The sequence below is a fragment of the Lates calcarifer genome, linkage group LG12 (assembly GCF_001640805.2).
Source record: "Lates calcarifer isolate ASB-BC8 linkage group LG12, TLL_Latcal_v3, whole genome shotgun sequence".
Taxonomy (NCBI): Eukaryota; Metazoa; Chordata; class Actinopteri; family Centropomidae; genus Lates; species Lates calcarifer.
In genome coordinates, this window is record NC_066844.1 from 22,185,783 (window position 1) to 22,208,145 (window position 22,363).

The 22,363-nt window shown below is 41.2% G+C and overlaps 1 protein-coding gene across 1 annotated transcript in view; it reads right to left on the minus strand.

Moving 5' to 3' along the window:
• col7a1 (collagen, type VII, alpha 1) overlaps positions 1 to 21,847 on the minus strand; it is a 52,461-nt gene extending 30,614 nt beyond the window's left edge. The window contains 43 exon segments of the mRNA XM_051074617.1: positions 368 to 412; positions 493 to 528; positions 1,140 to 1,199; positions 1,283 to 1,354; positions 1,465 to 1,518; positions 1,618 to 1,644; positions 2,679 to 2,792; positions 3,033 to 3,107; positions 3,198 to 3,251; positions 3,342 to 3,377; positions 3,469 to 3,540; positions 3,617 to 3,733; positions 3,835 to 3,879; positions 3,971 to 3,997; positions 4,085 to 4,126; positions 4,278 to 4,418; positions 4,420 to 4,448; positions 4,795 to 4,938; positions 5,059 to 5,185; positions 5,310 to 5,446; positions 5,530 to 5,679; positions 5,773 to 5,907; positions 6,244 to 6,390; positions 6,514 to 6,645; positions 6,795 to 6,938; positions 7,148 to 7,414; positions 7,660 to 7,782; positions 8,083 to 8,229; positions 8,326 to 8,451; positions 8,628 to 8,774; positions 9,062 to 9,178; positions 11,366 to 11,515; positions 11,618 to 11,737; positions 11,975 to 12,130; positions 13,154 to 13,273; positions 13,418 to 13,547; positions 13,910 to 14,067; positions 14,213 to 14,371; positions 14,483 to 14,576; positions 14,681 to 14,837; positions 14,950 to 15,130; positions 15,272 to 15,344; positions 21,423 to 21,847. Coding sequence (XP_050930574.1) covers positions 368 to 412; positions 493 to 528; positions 1,140 to 1,199; positions 1,283 to 1,354; positions 1,465 to 1,518; positions 1,618 to 1,644; positions 2,679 to 2,792; positions 3,033 to 3,107; positions 3,198 to 3,251; positions 3,342 to 3,377; positions 3,469 to 3,540; positions 3,617 to 3,733; positions 3,835 to 3,879; positions 3,971 to 3,997; positions 4,085 to 4,126; positions 4,278 to 4,418; positions 4,420 to 4,448; positions 4,795 to 4,938; positions 5,059 to 5,185; positions 5,310 to 5,446; positions 5,530 to 5,679; positions 5,773 to 5,907; positions 6,244 to 6,390; positions 6,514 to 6,645; positions 6,795 to 6,938; positions 7,148 to 7,414; positions 7,660 to 7,782; positions 8,083 to 8,229; positions 8,326 to 8,451; positions 8,628 to 8,774; positions 9,062 to 9,178; positions 11,366 to 11,515; positions 11,618 to 11,737; positions 11,975 to 12,130; positions 13,154 to 13,273; positions 13,418 to 13,547; positions 13,910 to 14,067; positions 14,213 to 14,371; positions 14,483 to 14,576; positions 14,681 to 14,837; positions 14,950 to 15,130; positions 15,272 to 15,344; positions 21,423 to 21,470 — 4,635 coding nt within the window. The 5' untranslated portion in view covers positions 21,471 to 21,847.
• Between the last annotated feature and the right edge of the window lie 516 nt (positions 21,848 to 22,363).

Consider the following 22,363-nt stretch of genomic DNA (forward strand, 5'->3'; position numbering starts at 1 on the left):
TGCAAATATATTTGCAAAGAGGAAGCCTTTATTTACCAGCAATTACCAGAGATTTCCACTTAATGTGCACAGCTATGAATATGATCTTACACAGACAGATGTCCATCTCATTGAAAAAAAAAGAAAAGGAAAATTGGCATGATAAGACCCTGGAATCAACTCAAACCAGGGCAGAGAGAGAGATAATGATGTACTTTTTCATTTTGGTAAAATTGCATTTTCCTCTTCCTTCTGGTGAGCTTAACAACTAGATCTGGTGCTATATCTGTGATTGTGGACAAAAGTCATTATACTGTGCATGCATGCACACACATACACACACACACTTACATACTAGACTGTTTCACTCTCACATCATGTGACTCACCCTGTCTCCCTGTGATCCAGGCTCACCCGGCTGTCCTCGGTCACCCTATCAGAGCAGAGAGTGAAAGAGGTCATTCTTCTATTTACGCCTAACAACAGAAGTGATTTTTCTTACCTTTATCCTACCTTGCTGCCAATCTCTCCTGGAGGCCCACGGGGACCCTGAAAGAAATAAGCAAAATGCTTAAACATAAATTTATCCACCTAGGAGGTTAGGTTATTAGTTCTTTTTAATTATGTGTGTATCTGTTAGCTAGGAGGATATCTCAGAAATGACATGAGATTTAAGTGAAAGTTCTTTCAAGACAGAACTGATTAGTTTTAACTATGAATAGCACCACCAGGCAGCCATCTAGGAAGTACTGGAACTCAAGAATTGTGAAGAGAGCATAACTCATTTTTTCCTAGAGCTAACATCTATTCATATAGATACCACTAATTTTATGTATTTTCTGCCTTTTTATCCAATATTTACCTCATGGAATGCATAACATCTGTTCGTGACCATGACCCTAACTTACCATGATTACTGAACTTATCTTTGTATGAATGGTAGTATTCTCAGGATTTGGGGATATATAAGATTGTAATATGTGATACAGATCTGGATCCAGATGTGGATTTAAAAAAGATAACATATTTTGAGGATTGTGCAGCATAAGCAGAGGTATGTTCTATCAACGCTTATCGAAATGTATTGTATTTATCTAATTTTGAATTTAAAAAAATAAAAAATTAGCCCTCCTCATAAAACTACTGCATGTCTGACTTACCCTGTCCCCGGGCTCTCCTTGCCTGCCTGGAGGTCCAGGTGGCCCATCACCACTGTCGCCCTAAAAAACAAGTACATGCCATAACTCTGAGATAAATGCCTCACATGCTCAACCACCCGTACACTGAATCAATACACAGCTACCTTGTCTCCTTTGCTGCCCTGTGGTCCTGTTGGCCCTCTAGGGCCCTGAGCCCCTGTAGGTCCTGGAGCACCCTGATAATAAAAATGCAATTAGTAAATGCAAAATACACCTCTACATGCACACAGAGTTCATCTGTAAAACTGAACATGTCAGCACATCGCCAGTGATTGACAGCGCTTACTGGGGAGCCCTTCTCGCCCTTCACAGCCACCCCGCTGCCTACTCCTGGAGGTCCCTGTCAGCAAAGAGAGATAAGAGCTGAGAATCATTATGCTTGCATGCTCCTCAGGATATTTCTGTAGTGAGAGGACAAGCTGGTGATGGTGTGACTCACCCTCTCTCCTGGGCTGCCCTTGTCTCCCTGCAGAAATAGAGCGAGAGAGAGAGAGAGATAGACAGAGAAAGAGCAAGAGGATGCTGAACACTGTTGTTATGAAAAAGTTCCTATATGATAACCTACCCAACAGACTGATGTTATTCATATATATACACAGGGACTCACTGGTTGATTCACACAAACAACCCACCTTTCTGCTCCTCAATATAGTATCTCAACATTAAAGAAAACTGATGATGACACAGTACCAGGAAGACAACTAAAATATTGAAGAAAAAAGAAATCAGTAACTGCTGCCTCTTTTTAATCCACAGAAAACCACTGTTTTCATTACCGAGGGAATGAAAACGGATATAATACTGGTTTGGTGGGAATAAGAATCACAGTCATTAGATTTGTATGCACATACAGTAAACACTTGAACCTTCCCTGAAGAAACATATAAGTGGCTCAGTGCTACCACCCTGTGTGTGAATCTGACAATAACAGTTTCATGTCAGAGCAGTGGCTGGAACCAAAAGAATTTTAGCGTTAGTAGTATATTATATAACAAAAAAAATATTTCTTGTGTGCAGTACAACAACAACAGTGTAGTAAAACAACCCGCCTGATTAAAAATCTGCCTTGCCAAGCTTTCATATTTTCAGCACCAAACAGTAGTTAGGGGACATTTTCAATAATTATTAAATAATTTTAAACTCTATTTTCATAATGTATCACATTAGAAGACTCAAAGCAGCATGCTCGTGTTTACCAGCACTACTGATCTAGGTATTCACACCATACCAAAAGATGGAATAAGCAAGATCTAACATTAAGATGAAAAACAAGTCGCTGTAGTGTAAGAGAGAGTAATATTTTTTATTTTAAGTTGTGATTTGTGACCTATTCTGGGTAAAGTGTGTGAGCTCATATATGAGATATGAGCATATTTTCAAATAAAAATCTTGCCTGAGGCTAACTTGAAAAAAATGTGATTTTATCTTTATAAATGAAATTCCTCCAGATTTTGGGCATTACTTTGAGTGAACCGAAGTGAAGCAGGGGAGGAAGCAAACCTTGATGGAGAGTCCTGGTGTTCCTGGTATCCCTGGCCGACCATCCTGACCTGGTGACCCTGGAACTCCAGGTGTCCCTTTGGCCCCATCAATGCCTGGCCGACCTGGTGTACCCTTCATGCACAACAGAAACACTGGTTAGTATACTGAAATTAAGACTGATAATAATTTTTACTCAGGGCATCCAAAGCATCTCATCAGCTACACCTGAGCTCTCTGCTGCAGCTGGACATCACTTAGCAGATTGAGTGTGGGATTTAAGTTAAATGTGACCATACAAAGCAAACATATTGTGATGTTACAGTCTTATGGTTGTTTAAGAACATTCTGCACTGGCTTTCGTTTGTTTCTTACCGGTATCCCTGGGATGCCTGGTTCTCCTTTCCTCCCTGGAAGACCCCCTCCAGATGTAGCTGAACCTGGTTCACCCTGAAGCATCGGTAAAGCACACACTTGTCTCTCTCAAACAAGCACACACAAATTACTTGTGAAATGCATTAGAATAATAACTTGGCTCACCCTTTCACCTCTGTCACCCTTTGGCCCTTGTGGCCCTGTCGAACCTGGTTCACCCTAGAACAACAGAAAAAGACTGTAAAGCACTGTATTTCATTTTCAGACATAAGCTGAAAGACTCTGCAGGTCAGGAGAACAGCTACTCACTGGGGTTCCTCTGATACCAGGTAGACCCTGTGAACCCTACAGGACACAAAAGAACAGTACTTTGTTAACCCTAATACAACAAAATGAACACATCCAGTGGTTCCGTAGGTTTGGTCACTCTACTCACCGGGACCCCTGCGTTTCCAGGAGCACCTGGTCGTCCTGGCAACCCCGGATTTCCATCAATACCAGGAAAACCCTGAACAGAAATCAAAATGTGTGTTAGTTTTTTCTATCTGGACAAGTTTGTATGATATTGATATGACTGTACTCACTCTTTCCCCCTTTTCTCCTTTCACTCCCAGTGTGGGGTCAATTGTCGTTTGGCCTGGTGGACCTGGGCGCCCTTCAGGGCCTCTGGGGCCTTCTCGCCCGGGCAAACCATCACGACCCTACATCATGCACACTCATTATAACTACATACTATAAATTTTAATTTGAAATTTAATCTGACACATAAAATCATTATGGTCAGTATTAATGAATGACTCACAGGCTCTCCCTTGCGTCCATCTGCACCATCTCTGCCTCTCTCACCCTGAGAGGTCACCAAAAAAAATTGAATTTAACAGCTGAAAATGCAAATTACAAGAGGCGTCATGAAAAACTGAGCAACTTCTGCACTTTACCTTCTCTCCACGATCTCCCTTCTCACCCTAAAATAAATAAGAAAGATTAAACTGATTTAGAAATCACAGGAGAGAAAAAGACAAGTACCAAAGTACAGTTAGAGGATAGCTTACCCGAGGACACTGAATGGTACACTGGTCTGGACCTGGAGATGTCTAAAAACACAAAGACAGAAACTTGTCACAGTATTGTATTAACACAGTAATGGCAAAATGTGTTGTTTTGGTTTTGGTAATTGTGAAGCCTGACTCTTATTTGAAACAAGATTATGAACAAAATATATGCTTTTTCCAGGTTTTGTCTCACCTCTGGTATTCTGGCAATTCCACAGAGCAAGTCTGCCAGATCAGTATGTAGTGTGTCCAGCTGTGTTGCATCACGAGTATACAGTATGTTCTGGGTGCTACCATCTGTAACAGCACGACGTAGCTCCTCAGGATCTGCCCTGGTCGATACCCACGGCTAACACTGTGACACCTAGAGGACACACATACACACACCAACAGATTTGTCTCACTGAACAGACAGACCTTTGGATTTGTATATGTATTGTATGTAGAAGAACTGTCAATTTAATGTATGTAAAATATTTTCCATGTTTCTTCAGCTTGTTTCAGTTCCAGATAAGGTGCAACTGTCACAGGGCCAGTGATTTTAGACAATTTTCTGTAGTGAAATCTTGAAAGTAAGTTAACCAGATGCAGCTAACTATACTAATCTGGTAGGGGCAGGTAGTAGTTAATCAAACCAGATTAAAGCAAATCCTAAATTTCATTCTACAGATGACTTCAGTGTGACTGCTAGTTGGTCTGCTCCAGCACACCTGTAGCTCTGAGATTGCTGGCTGCAAGAGTGAGGTTGTCAGCTGATCTTTTGTCAGCAATGATGACAACAGCACCAGGGACCCTTGGTCTGCGTCCAGCTGAGGGGGTCAGAAGGTACTGTCTTGTGAAGGTCACTGCCTCGCCTGCAGAGGGAGACAGACAATATCACAACTGCTAACATGCGTAATGAGCAGCTACAGAGAAGAAGTTTAATAAGTGAAGAAAAGCAAGTAAATCAATTAAATGGTGTTGGAAAAACAGACCAATGTTATTCCCTTGGCCTTCATCAAAGGGTGTGGATTTGATCTCTTGAAGCAGTGTGTCAGATCTGGCATGGCGATTGAGCAGGAACCATATTTTGGGTCTGTAACCATATACTACAACTCCCACCTGAAACAGTCAGAAATTAATAATGTTGGCAGTACACAAAATTATCATGCCAGCACATTGTGTCAGTTATCAGCCATGTATCTCTCCATGCCCTGTTTTGAGACTTATATGTCAGAAAGAGTACCTGTGAGTCTCGGGGTCCAATGGTGTTGAGTGACCCTGCTGCACTTGTGAGAAGTTCGCGCAGAGGTCTTGCAAGGCTAAGCCGATCAGTAGATGCTGGCACCAGAAACACCACATCCAGACGGCCGCCCACACATACTGTGGACAGAAAAGGTTGTGAGGGCAAATAAAGTGTGTTATGGTATGGTAAGTATATGTAAGGGCATGTGTTGGTGTGTTACCAGTGCGTTCATCTACAGAACTCTCTGTTCCCAATCCACTTTGAAAGGTGGGCTGCACACTAAAGCGATATCGACGGCCCAAACGCAGACCAGTCACCTGGTAAGAGGTGGACGAAGCAGGCAGCGAAACAGACAAGCCTCGTCCAATATCTGAGAAATGTGAACAGTTAAAATGATAGGACTGAAAAGCAAACTTGTAAGAGACTCAAACAATCTATTAATATGCATAATAACATGTTTCACCTGTCTCGTCTCTCCAGCGTAGAATATATCCTGTGGCACCTGGTAGTGGAATCCAGTCTAGCCGTGCAGAACTCTGGGTAACCTCTGACACTCGTAAAGTTGTGGTTGGTGCTGTAGAAGGGATATAGGAACCAGCTGTATATACAGATACAGCAATGTGTACAATTTTACAGGTTGACATTTCTTCAGAGATATAGAATTTTGTATCAACTATTGCACACAACAAAGACAGTATTCCCATGCTCAACCACACATCAACCTCAAAGGCTTTTCAGTGACTTTCAATGTGCAATATGCAGTTTCTTTACAAATGTCAAGTACTCTTAATTCCATCCATTATTTCAACAAGTCTTTGAGGGCCTTAAGTCTATCATATATCTTCTCCAATCATATCACATTTCATATCACATTAAAGGTTATTACAACTTGTGGGAACCTTGCACCCCCTGAATATGGGAAGACAGAACTCACCTGTGGTGACTCTAACAGACACAGGGGTTCCTTCTCTGTTTTGAACTAAAGCCTTGACCTGCACCTCATACTGAGCTCCAGGGTCCAGCTGATCTAAATCCACTGCTGTCACATCCCCCCCAACCAGCTGACTCCTCTCTTCACCACCTACAGCAGCACATGGTCGAAACGATGAGTAGGATAACACAGAACATGTCATACAAAAGGGGTGCTTTAAAATAAATTCTCCTGTAAGATCTATGAAACAATGTGAGACTGCTATAAACCCACCATCTGTTCTCCTCCAAGAGACACGATAAGCTGTAGCTCCCTGCACACCAACCCAAGTGACTCGGACAACCTCACCACGGGTCTCCTGGACTTGCAGTAAAGTCACAGTCCCAACTACAGACAAATCTGACTCTGACAGTCAGGACAGCAAACATGTTTAGTGTCACTTGCTTATGTTCTGAGTTATTTTATTTTACACTCCCCTACTTAACACCAAGTTTCTCCCAAGAGACACTATGAACAACAGAAATAATGTGTATTTGACAGATTCAGTGTAGTACCTGTTTTGATATTCAGGGTGGAAGGACTTCCCTCTCGAGAGCCAGTCAGTGCAGAAACTAGCACGCTGTAGGCTGAATCTGACTGTAGTCCATCAATGGTGAAGGAAGTGATGTCAGCTGCCACATTACGAGTTGTTTCAACTCCTGCCCCAAGTAAAATATGGCAGTGAGATGAAAATGAAGACATTTTTAACTTTCTTCAACTACAGATACATGAGGACAGAAGAGGCTAACAGCCATATCAACACTGAAATATTTTACTTACTTAAATTTTATCATTATACTGTTGTCTTGTATTCAGCTGCACTTTATGTCTGTAAAATGCTGAGTATTTAATGCTAATCATTGCTTACCATCATCCCGACGCCAGGTGATCTTATAGCCAGTTGCCCTGGGGGAAGATGACCATGCAATGCGTATCCTCTGAGATGTGACGTCAACAATGCGGAGTCCAGACACTGATCCACTGTGGGGATTAGTCCGAGCAGACAGTGTGACCACCTCTCCAACGCGCTGATCAACAACAGCTGCAACACCAATTACCAGCGCCTCGTCTGGTTGCAGGCCATCTATAGTGAAGGATGTGGCATCCACCCCCAGAACACGGGACTGCTCCGCACCTGCAATGCAGAACATAAGGGAATATTATAACATGCACATAAAAAAACTGACATCAAGCCAAAAAACAGAGAGATGTAAAGAGATGAAACTTCAAAGTCAACTTCAAAGTCTGCTGCTATCTTTTTCTAAGCATCATGAGGTAAAACCAAAAAAATGTCAATGTACAAGATGTACAAGACAAATACATTAAGAACACCATTCAAAAGCATCAGCTCACTAAATCATTACAAAACATAACACTTACTGTTGCCTTGTCTCCAAGTAACCCTGTATCCTGTCGCCCCAGTGGCTCCTGTCCAGGCAATTCGAATTCTCCGACTGTTTGCATTTGTAACTCTGAGGTTAGTTACTCTGCCAGCACCTTGCTCTGCAAAGAAGGGAACACAATGCCTCATATGACATCAATTCAGTGTTTAAATCTTTTTATGACAGCAAGAGTGTTGTAGAGCCTGAGTATTTCACATATAGGGTAACAATGGGAACAGAGAAAAGCTTGTACACCAGGAAATCCATTCAAGGCTATGGGATATACAGTATCTGTTGAACAGCATTTAAGATTCCAGGTGCAGAAACTGACAGATAAATGGAAATACACAGGTGCAGGAAAGGTTATTGTCAAAAGTCCAGCACAGCACACAGCAGCACATCATGTCCCTGCTTGACTCACCTGGTTTGATATAGACTGTTACTGGGTCTCCTTCATTTTCTCCCACCAGCGCCGTGACACTGACACCATAAGACACTCCTACTGTCAGGTCTCTGAGGTCAAGGGTTGTTTGGTTTCCAGGGATAGTTCGGATTTCCTCTGTTCCCACTGGCATGACATGAAGCATGTCCACAAGCATGATTTAGTCATATCTGGGCATTTTAGCAGGAATGCTAAAATAATGAATAAAATCAGTCACTGTACCTTCTGTGTTCAGTATCATGATGCTGTACTGTGTAGCCCCAGCTACACCCGTCCAGCCGAGTCTGACAGTGCTGCCCAGAGACTCCACAACTCTCAGGTTAGACACTGTCCCCACTGGTTGTTCTTCTTCAACATCAGAGGGTAAAGACACAATGAAAAATGGATACATGCACAAAGAGACTAAAGTATAGATATCTACATGAAAACATATTCAGAACTGCAGGGAATCAAACCACAGCATATTTATGACCCATAAATCAATCCAAAGTGAATTTAGAGTGGCCCCTGGCTGAGTCACTGACCTCTGGATGCGGTGGAAACAGGTGTGGCCTCCTCACGACCTTCATACAGGGTATAAAGGGTGATGATATATTCTGTGTTGGGTTGGAGGCCTGTCAACTCATAGCTGGTGGTGCTTCTAGGAAAGGAAAGGCTCTGGGCACGGCCTCCTGGAGACAGAGCAACAATCCAAGATCAGTGGGTACATTTTCCTCTGGTAGGTGAATATGATGGCTGCACTGTCATTAATGCCTACTACTGGCAACTTAAGTGCCGCTTGCATGTGATACATATTATGCTATATTTGAGTCAAAATCTTATGATGTTGAAATAAACACTAAGCAGCAGATGACATCTGCTAACAAAAACATAAGCAAACCAAAAAAATTTAAGTGGAACATTCTTCATTTTAACACAACATTTGAATGTTTGAGTGTGTGTGACATGCTCATCTGACCTTCCCCCTCCCTCCATTCCAGACGATACCCTTGAGAGGACTGAATGATTCTCCAAGTCAGCCGGATAGTGGAGGGGCCGGTAGTAGCTGCTCTGAGGACCTGCTGCTCCTGACGCTCTGAGGAAAACACATTATGTAATATATTGTAATTATGTAATATGTAATAAGTAAAGCTCTGTTCCTATCAATCAATATAAAAATGTTAGAGGATCAGTTTACATTTTCAAGTCTGTCTAAAATGAATACTAAAATACATCTATATACACTGAAAGAGTCATGGGTTGCTGTAATCATGCCTTCCTAAAGTTATGGGTTACAAAATCCACAGTCCCATGTTCTGTGCAAAAATGCGTTTGAAAGTTCAGATGAAGTTTACATGGGGCTTCAGCAATCTGTCACAGTCAATGGAGGCCCAAAGTTACAGTCTTAGCGCCACCTAACCATGGCAGAGAAATAGTAAAACAAAGTGGAAATCTGATACAAAAAACCCCCACAACTTTGAAAGATACCCACCCAGTAATGTATTAAGAGAGACTTGGAAAAATGTGAAACTATACTTTGCAAATAATGAGGCTGAAACGTATATATTCTAAAACAAAAACCCAAACTGAAAAGCAGCCAGTGGATAGAATTAATTTATTTGCAGAAAGACACTGATATTTATTCACTGATGAACAACTTGAACGATGCTGAATAAAGACTTTTTCTTTAGGCTCAGCCAACATAACCAGCACATAACTTAATTACCACACTCACACACAGCAGCTGCCACAGTAGCAGTAACTGGAAATTTTAGATTTTATTTTACGCTTAGAGAAGAGATTATGTCTTATGCTGGAGGCATGCAATTACGAGACTGATGGGAGAATAATTGCTCTGACTGCAATAGCCAGTGGTCTCATTTATTATTATGTTAAGTGTAGTAGAGATTCAGTGAGATGCTCTTCAAAATCCACAAGTCTGCAACAGCCTGATAAAATATTTTGACAGATTCACATACACACCCTGCACATATCCATGCCAAAACTTTTGCTGCTTTTATTCTTCAGGGTTCAGGATTCTGTTGTGAAATGATACAAAAACTACTGCACTGCAGAGGTGCCAAAATTTTGTCACTGACTTAAAAATTACAGTAATGGAGTTTTTCATGTCAGACACAATATCACACATCAGCCCTCAGGCTGCCAGTGTAGTCAGCTTGGTTCAAAGAAGTGCTCCCTGTGACTAAGAGCAACAAATCATCACACAGGTCACTCCAGCAAGACAGACAAACATTTTCTCTCTAATTCTGTAATTGTGATGAACATACATCAGTAAAAAAGAGCCAGGAGTTGGTGGGGAGCACAAAGGTAAAATGACAAAGTCTACAGACCAGAGGCAAAGTAAAAGCCACCCACTGATGTCCTTTTAAGGTATCAGATTATACAGCAACAAATTCAACATTTCAATCCATAATACATTTTTTGCATTATTGAATGTCATATGAAGCTAACGGAGCAGTTATAGAAGTAGTATAGCTAATGGTATTAATGGATTTATTAATGATATATTTGTAAATAAATATGAGGGCTTCATTCAATGTGATCCTAACTGAAGGCAAAAAAACTGTTTTCCAAATGAAGGAACGGGGACATCCACATCATAAACCACAGTCACAACAAAACTCTACTGGTTTACATGAGAGCAAACAAGAGAGAGACAAGCTCAGCTAAAGTTTAACTTACTGCGGTATACACTATGTAGGGTATAGTATGCATCTCACTTCTCTGACAGCAGAACTAGGGCACACAAATGTTTTTAGTCCTCCATTCCTGCCAGCTCTCTGCTCAGTACAGTGGCCCTGCAGTGATTCAGCCTTCATTCAAATAACACTGGTTCAACTGAAGTGACACCATATGGGTATTACTCACGAGAGACAGATGGTGTGTGTGTATAATGAGTGTGTAGGTGTGCTTGAAATGTTCCCTAAACAGAACTAAACAGTAACATGTGTTGGTTTTTCAGAAGAGAGATCAACAGCAGGGAAGATTGCTGGCCACCCTCTCCATCTCTACTCTGTTTCCTGTCTTTATGCATGGCAAGACACAACAGAGGACAAGTACCTACTCAAAAAGCATTATTTTACTGTAGATGCTAATTTAATTTAATAAACATGAGGGGACCTAAGTATAGTATGTCACTTTGTGTATTGTTTTGGTGTGTATGTAACTGTTACAGGGTACACTGAATACAGAGGAAATACAGAGGAAATACAGAGGAATACAGAGGTTTGGTGTTGTGCTGAAGTACTGAATGCACACCTACCTATCTTGAACCTTGCAGTGGCAACAGGGCCCTCAGTGTTGCCCTCGTACAACGGGATGATGGTGACAATGTACTCAGTGTCAGGCTGCAGTCTGGACAAAGTGTAAGATTCACTGTTGCCAGCAACTTCCACCGTCTCGACATTTCGACCTTTGTGAACAGAAAAGTAAAAAAAAACATTTATGCAGATTTTGAGAAAAAAAAGTCATAGTTGAGGGGGAAAATGGGGAAAATTGTCTGCTTTGTTCTGACCTGTAAATGGTCCCCAGACCAGACGGTAGGCCCGAGCACCACTGACACCTCTCCACCGCAGAAGAACACTTCCCTCTGACTCTGTCTCCACTGATAACTGCTTCACTGCCTCAAGGCGCACTGACAAATGCCAGAACATGAACACACAGACACTTTGAATATTAGCTAATTATATTGAAACCCATTCCAAACCACAAGGTGTTACTATCACTATATACAGTATGTGCTTAAAGTACAAATACTGTATAAAACACTTAATATTGCTATAATATTTCTCCATTGCGTAACTTAAATACAAAATGTACAAACGTAACATATTGTATCTACTTGTTCTAAGAGGCCACAAGGTAGACTTACATGTGCGGGCATTGAGGATGGATGGGGATGCAGAGTTTCTAGGGAACAGGGGGTAGAGACTGATGACATACTCTGTGTCAGGCTGAAGTGACTCCAAGGTGATGGATGTGGAGTCTGGGGACAGAGACTGCTCCAATAGCTGAGCCGCAGGCTGACCTGCTCTTCCAACCACACAATGGACAGCAAAAACAAGCATGGAAGGCATGCAAAAGATCAATTAGTACACTATCATCAATCACAAATTATACTGTACAGTATGTCATCAGACAAATTAGCTGACAACAAGCTACAAATACTTGGATGCGTCTTTCTCTCACCTGAAAGCATAATGTATGAATGGCAGCCTGCAAACTGCAGAAAAATGATGTTCAGTGCTTTTAAATGATAGGTCGTGAGGTTTCTGACAGAGGCTGTGTGGTGTGCGTGTCCTGTATGTGCTTGGGTAGCTGTCACTATCAATGTCAAAAAGGCACACTTGCTAGAGCCAGCAGACACAGAAACAGGTAGAAACATCACACCTCTCATTACAGGATACACACTGACCCCATCTCAATATTCTTACACACATGCCAGCTTAACTAGTCAGAAGAGGAGCTCCATGTGAGACTGGCACTCCTGCCACATGTTTAGTGGGAGTAACTGTTTATATCAGCCCTCAGGGGCCACTTTTCTTTACTGAATCATAAGCAATCAGACATCTTGACACTGTTATGATCTATGCCACACCCTGTCTCAGAAAATGTAAGGACAAAATTACTGATGATCCATGACACAAGTAAAGGTTTTCTCTGTCTATCTAATTCCAAGACTGGTGATGATAGCATGTATTTGATATTTTAGGTAATGATTGGGCAATAAAAATCCTTAACTGACAGCCAGTGCCTGAGGGAGTTAAGGTGTTAAGAGAAGCTCATGTTCCTCATACTCAGCCTTGACTGCTGTACATTCCAAGTTTCCAACTTGCCACCAACAGGTTAACTGTTATTCTCTCTTTCTTCCTTTATTTTTTACTGTAATCCTTCATCCTGCCAAGATTAGTTTTAGTGACAATTGGTGGTGTCAATTTCTAAATTTTCTGTCAAGAGGATATGTCGCTGATGTCCTGTTACTGTTAAAAAAAGAAAGTTTATGTGATAGAGACAGACAGACTGTAGAAACAGTGATATGCACACGCCTGACCTCGTGGTCCATAGGTAAGTCTGTAGCCCTGGACAGGAGATGAAGGCTGACCCCAGCCCACAGTGAGAGAGAAGAAGCCTGCCTCGACCAGACGTAGACTGGAGACACCCGGCAAGGACTCTACATGAGGAGCAAAAAATACATTGCAGGCATATGCCTGTGATAAGTTCAAACTTGATGGTTCTGTCTTGTACGAGAGAGGCTGCATTAGTGTTTTAGCAGATATCTCTCAGCTGACATTTGAGGCCTCAATTTTTCACTTACTGGTTCGTTGCTTGGCAGAAACAGACTCTCCCACACTGTTGGGATATTGGGCAATGATAGTCACCAGGTAGTCTGTCCCTGACCTCAGCTCCCGTGCAGTGAAGGTCCTCTGACTAGCAGAGACAGTTTCCTGCAGGTAGAGGCAGAGGTCAATTCTTTAAGCATTCATGCCTGAAACAAGTTTTTGCAAAGTGAATGACTGAAATAGATGGCTGAGCCATGGCATTCTTCCATCTTCTTCATGTCTGCTAGGGTACACAAAAGGGAATTTCACTCTTTGCTCTGCCAACTGTAATCTCTACAGCATCTACATGAAGAGGATCCACCCATTAGACATGTTTATACTCAGCCTGAGGGCACGTGTTTCTTTCACAAAGCAGGATTGAATTTTGGTTTCTAAAACTGCAATTAACTACTTCAATCTAGGTCATGTGAATGTGCTTCTGCCCAGTTTCATGTGTCAATACAATATACTTCAACACAGGAACTAACCTGTCGCAATTCTGCTGTGATAGGCTGACCCAGGCCGGACAGTGGTACATACTGGACAGCATAGCCACTCACAGGCCCTCCTGCAGGACTCCAGCGAAACCGGAGAGAATCAGATGTCTGCCCAAAAAACTGAATGTTGGATGGACCAGAAAATGCCTCTGAGAAAGGAGGAGAGGGTGGGAGCACAATGAGACATGGATAAAATTAAATGCAAGTTTACAGTCTGAGGTAATAGTCTACACATTTGTGACTGTGTGAATTTTAGTGTATGGATGTTAAGTTGTGGTTAATCACCACACGTACCATCACTAGCATAGACTCCTCCTGCTTTGGAACACACTCTGGGGCTCACAAGAGGAAGAAGTGTGTTCAGCAGTTTGAAGTCCCCAACAAAGGAGGTGAAATCACTGCTGGGCTGAGAGGAGATCTGAGCCAATTCATTCCTGTCTGCACTCTTTATGCCTGATGAGCACAAAAAGAAAACAAACAAAAAAACACAGTGCTTCATAAGCAAGTCTAAAATATTTCTCAACTACTCTGAGTAAGAGAAGAAACTGCAGATGAAACACCTACCAACTGCAAAAACATGCACTCCCTGACTGCGTAACTTCTGTGCTGGTTCTTGCACACTGTCCTGTGACTTTCCATCTGTGATCAGGATAGTGATCTGAAAGTTGAGGACCCACAGGTGGAATTAGAAACACAGGAAATGTTGTGTTAAATTCATTGTTTTATAATTATGAAACAGCATAGAGCGACTGGACCTCAAACCTTTGGGACATCCCGACTGGCTGCAGGGTTAAAGAAGTTGTCAGCCACAAACTTGAGACCAGCACCAGTGCGTGTGTTTCCACCTTTGTAGTTTAAATTTTGTACAGCATTGACCAGCTCAGTGCCATTCAGGTAAGTAGTAAAGGTGAATTCAACCCTGGAGGGAGAGAAATGCGCATTGATAGATTATTCTGCACCTGCAGTAAGCTCCTCTGTCACTGCATACAGACTGACAGAATAGCGACGTAATTGTTAATACTGTCAATCACCTGGAGGTGTCACTGTACTGTACAGCCCCAAATCGAATCCCTGACGCGCTGACAGAGTTGGCAAATGGTTTGATGATTCCAGCCATGAAGCCCTTCACCTGCAGGAAGTTAGCTCGGCCAATACTGGAAGACCCATCAACTAGGAAAACAATATCTGCTGCTTGCAAATTATCACACCTGCCTGAAAAAATAAGTGATGGGGAATACATGTGAGTACACATAGACATACCTTTTGTGCATAAACAGACATACAAACACATTAGGAGATCTTAGGGCTGATGTGGTAGTTGGGAAGATAATTAGAGATAGAACTTTTTTTTACCCTGAGCTTCAGCCTGTTTCATGGAAGACAGCAGAACAGTCACAGTGAACACCCAGCTCCACATCTTCACAACCTAGACACAAAAAGGGCAGATAAACCTCTTTATCGTGTTCAAAACAATTTAACCTGATCAAATTGAAAACTTAGAATCTGATGCTTTTCTTTTAAATTCTGTTAATATTACTCATCCATTGATTAATAATTTAAAAATAACATTTACAGTATACATGTGTGCAGACTTTGAGGGGCCTTGTTTTTGTTATGACTACTCCTGCTCCTTCTTCCTCCAGATCCTCCTTGTCTCTAGGTTATATTAGTATCTGTGCTGTAACCATCTCCTGTTAGATGAAATGCTGACATCCCTCAGCTACTTACTAACCTTACCCTCAAATTTCCTGTTTCTACTGGTTACCTGATCTTCTCACTTTCCTGTTCAGCTGCATCCCATTACTCATTTGTTCCCCAGCATATGTTCAAGGTAGTTCAGCCCTGTTATTTGTCAGATCGTCTATGTTGATTTAGAGTTCTACCCATTGTTCCTGCCTGTACCTGTTCTTACCCACCTTGATATCCTGCCTTCCAGTCCCATCTCTTTGAACGAGTTCCTGTTCCAATGTCTGTCTGACTGCCAGGTGAAGAATCTTTTGTTAATCCAGTCACACTTCACAAGTCTGCTTCATGTCACAGTTCTGTTTGCATGTTACAGTTTCAGGGCCACTGAGAGTTAGCTGTTGAGCCTGTAGTGTTAAGCTAAGGCATTAATACTCTACTGGTCTACTAAATGGACTGTGGACATCTATTGCTACCGCTACTGCCATCTGCATTGGTGGTGCTGCTCCTCCACAGCACTGTACAACACACTATATCAGTCTTCACTGGGAAAATATTAAAATTCATATTAAATATAAACAATTATCACAAAAACACTGTGTCAATTCTTCACAGATAACAACAAGTCCATACTGCCTAAGCCAGATAAAGACTTTCATGCTCTCTGATTCTCTACACCATATCTCAATACTGTTTAGGAGTAATAAGTAGGATTTCCAAAGTCCTCAGAACACACATCGTACCTCTGACTGGCCTTTCTTCACTTCACTTTAATAGCTTAATTTAACCAGCCAAACCAGAAGTCATCAAGATTACATTTATAAACTGGAAAGACAGCATTATTTATCATGCACAGATGTCTGACATAATGCTCTTAATAATTGTGGTCCAGGAGTTAAACCACAGAAATCTTCCTCTAGAACTAGAATGACTGCATGATGTGGCAAAACCAGGAAAAAAATATTTAGTTAGCTGAAAACAGGTGAACACACAACTGGGGTATTAAAAATGGCTACAGTGATCCTATGAGCTCTGTGCATGTTGATCTGACAAAGCTGAAGTTACAAGACTGTATACTGTGATGGGGATAAGCTACTTATAATGCTGGTTCAAGCCTGCAGTAAAACTGATGTTGAAAGTAGATATAATTATCATCCATCACTCATGTTATATTTACACCATACAGGACTCCTCCACCACTTACTAGTTCTAAAAAGTCTGTGTCTAAATCAAAAAGGCCTATGTTTCTCCTCATTACTGACTAAAATGGTCACTTTGTTTATGTTTATATACGTTTATGTTTATTTTTTGACCACAAGCATTTCCCCTGCTATCCCAAGAAAGAATACAATGCTGCCTGGGCATTGTGTCTTTCTCTCAGTCAGATAGGCCTCTTTTTGTTTCATAAGAGCATCATACCACTTTCCAAAGCATGCGCCATAGCAGCCTCAAACTTCACTACTATAATCAACTCCAACTCATAGATTTTGAACATAAAGTACTTTTAACTTATGATTTCCCTGCATCTGTCTTTGGTTACTGTATGTCTGGAATGCAGATGCCAGAACCTTATGGACAACATGGACCATGCTGAAAAAATGCAATGGAGCTTATCTGTTCATTCAGACATGAAGAACTGCAGGATTTTCTTGCAGATCTTTTGTTTGACCTGTGTCACCTTTACACATCAGTGTCACCAACTTCAGTTCACAAGTTCAGAACAAAACTACCACTCGCAGCTAATTTCAGTGACAGCTTTTATCAGGTGACGGAAATCCATTATCAAACTGGAACGTTTCTTTTTATGACAACCTTGCATTCACCTTTTCACAGAGGTGTTGCACAACACAGCGGCTACTGGAAATAGCTAACAGATGTTGAGCCAAAGTACAAAACCTCTGATCTACTCTGTAGAGCTAGCATAAACAATGTCAGGAGCAAAACCAGAAACACCAGAAACCACTAAAGTTGATGAAACCAAATGTGTGAGAGAACCAGTACAACAGCAGACAAAAGTGATTTTCTCAGCCAGTATAGGAATGCAAAGAACATCAACATCATCTGGAATTTGGTCGTTTTCATCGCTTGGCATTTTGTTAGATCGCTGACCCAAACCAGACTGATAGAGGGCCTCCATCAGAACTAGCCCACATGAAAGACAGCTGTAGTTGCTATCTTCTGATAGGCTTGATAACATTCAAAGCAGGACTGGATTGAAATTGTTGTAACACTGTTGTAGTTCCAAAGTATAATGGACATTAAAGCCAAGGAAATTTACAAAAGGAAATACAGCCTCCATACTCTTGAACAAGACTGGATGCTTTGTCCTTTAAAGGAAGAGTTCTGGGCCAAAAAATACTTAAAATATAATTTTTTAAAAAGAAAAAAAAAAAAGAATAAGTCAACATTTTGGGTGATACATTATTTCACATTTTTGAGAGTTAGCTCGGAGGATCGATCACTCTCATAACTGTCGTAACGTAACGTAATGTAAGGCTACAGCTAGCAACCTGCTAGCATAGCTTAGCATAAAAACTAGACACACAGGGGCTCAGGTGGTCTGACTCTGCCCAAAGGTAACTAAAGCTCTCTAAATCATACCTGGTTAAGATGTCCTCATGCTAAGCTGAGCAAACAGTCTCCTGACTGCTTACCTACAGGCATGAGAGTGGTATCAATCCTCTAATCTAAATCAACAAAGGACAACACGGATCTTTCTATAATAATATTTGACAATTTTTATACATCGTACTGAGTAAGTATGCTGTATGTGTATAAAGTGCAGCAACACTTAAAAGTAAAAATAGACACTCAAATTAGTTGCCCTTGTCCTCTTTTAATTTGTTCAAGAACTAAAACTTGAGACATTTCCTAAAGCCAGAGGGTCATAATTATCCATAGATGTTTGTTCCTTTGGTAGGATGCAGAGCCCACAAACCCAACAGTTTCAGATTTTTGTCACAAACATGCAGCACACACATAAAGTTTAATATGTTCCAAATGTAATGCCCCTCTCTCCTTTTAAGATTCAAAGTATTTATTTTAAGACTTACACACCTATAAAATGAAATTATGTACACTTAACTGCTGACGAACCACATCAGTTCACTCACCTTTCATGTTATTTTTCTTTTCCCTGTATAGAACTAAATGAAATGATGTTTATTTCTGGTTTCATTATGCAAACCAGGTGTTGAGACCACAGTGTATACCCAGAGTTTATTCTGAGTACTTAAATCTTGGCAAACTTCAACAGATCTTAATTTAAAGGTATTAATTATTTAAGAGTCGTTATAAACACCAGCTGATGACTAAAAGAAGTGCCAGTAAATGTTGAAAGCATCACAAAGAACAGATTTCTCCTCCTTTCTTCCTCTTCCTGCCACTCCCACAACACACCCGTAAACCCTACTTTACTTTCAGGCCCTAACCCAATATGTGAATACATACAGTCCAGCTGGTATACAGTATACTTTCAAGTGATTGCTGAAATAACTCACTGGGTAGATCACATGCCAACTGTGGGAGTAACCCACTTCCTCTAAGAAACTTTATTATTACAGCATATGTAAAGACATTTATCAAGTGTATATTAAGTACATTCCTAGGGTGGCCTCCACACCTGGAATTTTACAAGGATGAAGTAGCTGGCTTATGGGTATTGCCGCACCCACTACAGGCCACCTGGTAATTAAACCAAATAAATGGGTTAAAAGGTCAATGATACAATGAAGGTCAAGTGCTGCTCAGAATCACCCTCAACAGGAATTAATTGAAGACTTAGTGGGGAAAAAACTACCTGTTCCCACAGCATTTATAAAGGGGGAAAGTATCTTTTTAGGGACATGAAGAAAAAGAGATTAGGGCTCATCACAGAGTTTCTGGTAGGAGCTGTACAGAGGGTGAGCTGTGCTTTCTGAGCTCAAGCAGGATCACTGAGGTGTACTTTAGTAGAGATGCCATTCTCCCAGGGGGGCGGCAGGCCACAGGGTACTGCAATGTGACAGAGTGCAGGATTGTGTAAGAGCCAGGCTCCCTCAACATAACATGATCCCAGGGACAGAGTGACACAAGTGGACAAAGGGATGAAGAGGTCAAAGGAGGCTGGGGTGTCACTGTAATTACTAAAGTCTCCTGCAAACTTGCTCACATGTCAGGATCTTGTGTACTTGGCACCAACAAGCTGCTGAGGCTATCTGGAAGTCAAAAAGAGGGGAGACTGATCCTGTCACCTTTGACTGCTAGCTTCATGTAAAGTACAGCATTACACATAGTTGCCAATAATGGATTATCAGTCCATTTCCTCATCCAAACCAAACAAAAGCACTAAAAACATCAGCTTTAGAAAAATCTTCTGTGACCTCTCATTGGAACAAGCTTTAAAAAAACACTGCTCTTATCCTCCTATTGAAGTATTTCACAAGCTTTGTATTTCTATCAACAAATGCCAGATGGGCTAAATCTGGGCAAAAACTGCATTGATCAATGGGTTATCCTTCTCATTAAAAGACATGAATAAACAGAGACAAAAACTTAAATTCTCCTGGCTTTATCTATCCAATATAAACACAGTTAAGAACCATTGAGGTACCAGCAAAAATACAAATCTAAATATACAAATATCTATTCATAATAAATTATGGCTACATAATTTTTCAACAAAAAGGCGCACTGCAGACAAATTTGTTAAAAATAGTACTCTTAAAATGATGAGGATCTGAAGAGAATTCCTTCCTAAACCTCTTCTTAAACCTAAAGTGAACACAGCAGACAGTGTTCCCTAACAAACACATCAAACACACACTAACTAGCAGCAGTCCTCCATAGATGACACACTTGGGAGCAGTCCAGAGCCATCCACTACCAGAACAGCACGCCAAAAACTTAACCAAGCATGGCTGCAACAATGCAGTGAATGAAAAGATGAGAGAAACAGTGGGAAGAGGAAGGTGAGGCAGAGAGGAAAAGTTTAATCCATCTAGCTAAAAGGTTTGAGAGACATTCTAGAAAAATCCAGATACGTCAATAGGGGATTTTTGTGCTGTTGTGCAAGCCAAACCACAACAAAGACATGAATGCCTTACAAAGTAAAACAGACGATTGAAATCAATTAAGATTCAAAGGCCGAGGAGGAAAAGGAGGAGTGAGATTCCCTTCCTCTGTGCAGCATCATGGTTTGTAACAGGAGTAATAATAATGCCCTCTCAATAAATGAGTTCAGCTGAGGTCAACATGGTTGTACACTCCCCCTTTGTCCTATGCAACTGTAATGAAGACTAATGTAGACAGAGTGTTTGCAAAAGCAAAGGAGAATAGAGAAATGTTTTGTCCGGGTTCAAAAGCACATCACAGTGTCATGTGTATTTTAGTCTAATCCCCCAGAGCCACCTCTGAGATTTTGATAACCTGCCGTGTTGCAAAGGTGTTTGTTTTATCCCAATTAAATATCAGAAAGGGAGAAAATTAGGTGATGAATGTTCTGCTCGGTCTTGTTCAAAGTCAAGGCTTTAGCTGCAGGGAAAGAAATAGGCTAAGGAGTGGTAATTGGCTACAATTCAGCTGAGTGCTCTATATGTACAGTATGAGTTGCTGCTCACGGGCATGTACGTGCAGCGTAAATCAATTTCGGACTTTTCGTACATAGTCGTGCATGTGTGGAAGTGTGGAGTTATATCCCGAATCTGTAGCATTTAATGCAGAAATGTAGCTTGCAAATTGTGCAAAATTCCATTTCCAGGCAGAACCATCAACATTCCCACAAATGTATCTTCCCACAGAGCCCAGCGCAAACCTTCAACTGCCTGCCTCTGCCTGATCTTACCTGCAGATCTCTGCTCCGTGCACCGGGCCACAGCCTGCTGCTCCCCATCTTTCCACCTGTGGCATGTCCAGCCGTAGCTCTCTGTGCAGTGTCTGTCCACACAGTAGTATACACAGTCCCCGGTTTCCAGTGTCACAGCTTTAAAAAGCACAAAGCAACTCCACTGAGGATCAAAAACTCAACTCGTGTCGCTGCATCCCTGCAGGAGACTGTCAAGACTGTGAATGCTATTTCTGATTCCCGAGGCTCCCTTTCGTAGCGCAGGCTGAACACAAGCAGCAGAAGAACAGTCCAGACTTGTTCGGATGCCTGAAGGGGACTCCTTTTTTTCACAACCTCATTCTGTTCGCCTCTTGTCCCTCCCTGCTCCTGCTTGCAAGCAACCGATGTAACCATATGGAGCCGAAACATTATCCCAATAATTCCGTTACTGTTTCAGGTAAGACAGGAAACTCGCGGTCACATGATTTAGCGCAGATTGCGTTTACTCGCGGTGAAACCACGTGGCATAGGTCACCATTGATTTGAAGAAGGAACTTCAACACTGATAACAATGATACAAAAATAAATAAATAAAAATAAAAACTTACTGACTAGACTTATTCTAAAGTAAACTAAATTGAAATAATATACTTTTTTTATTTGGTACTTTTCCAACAAGGCTTGTTGGCCTAAACCATAGGGCAAAGCCTGAATTAACTTATACTTTGATTAGCTTTTACCCCCTTGCTAATTGTAACTTACTACCAAGTTGAAAGAGATTTTATTCATACATGTGTATGTAATTAATTAATTAATTATTTAACCAAACTATTAATTATTTAACCATCTATTTTGGTGCACATTTTCAACATTTTAAAACAAATCATATTTCATTAAGACAGATAACAGCGTTCACCAATTTAAGCTAATGCTAGCCCGGAAAACAGACTACTAGACTA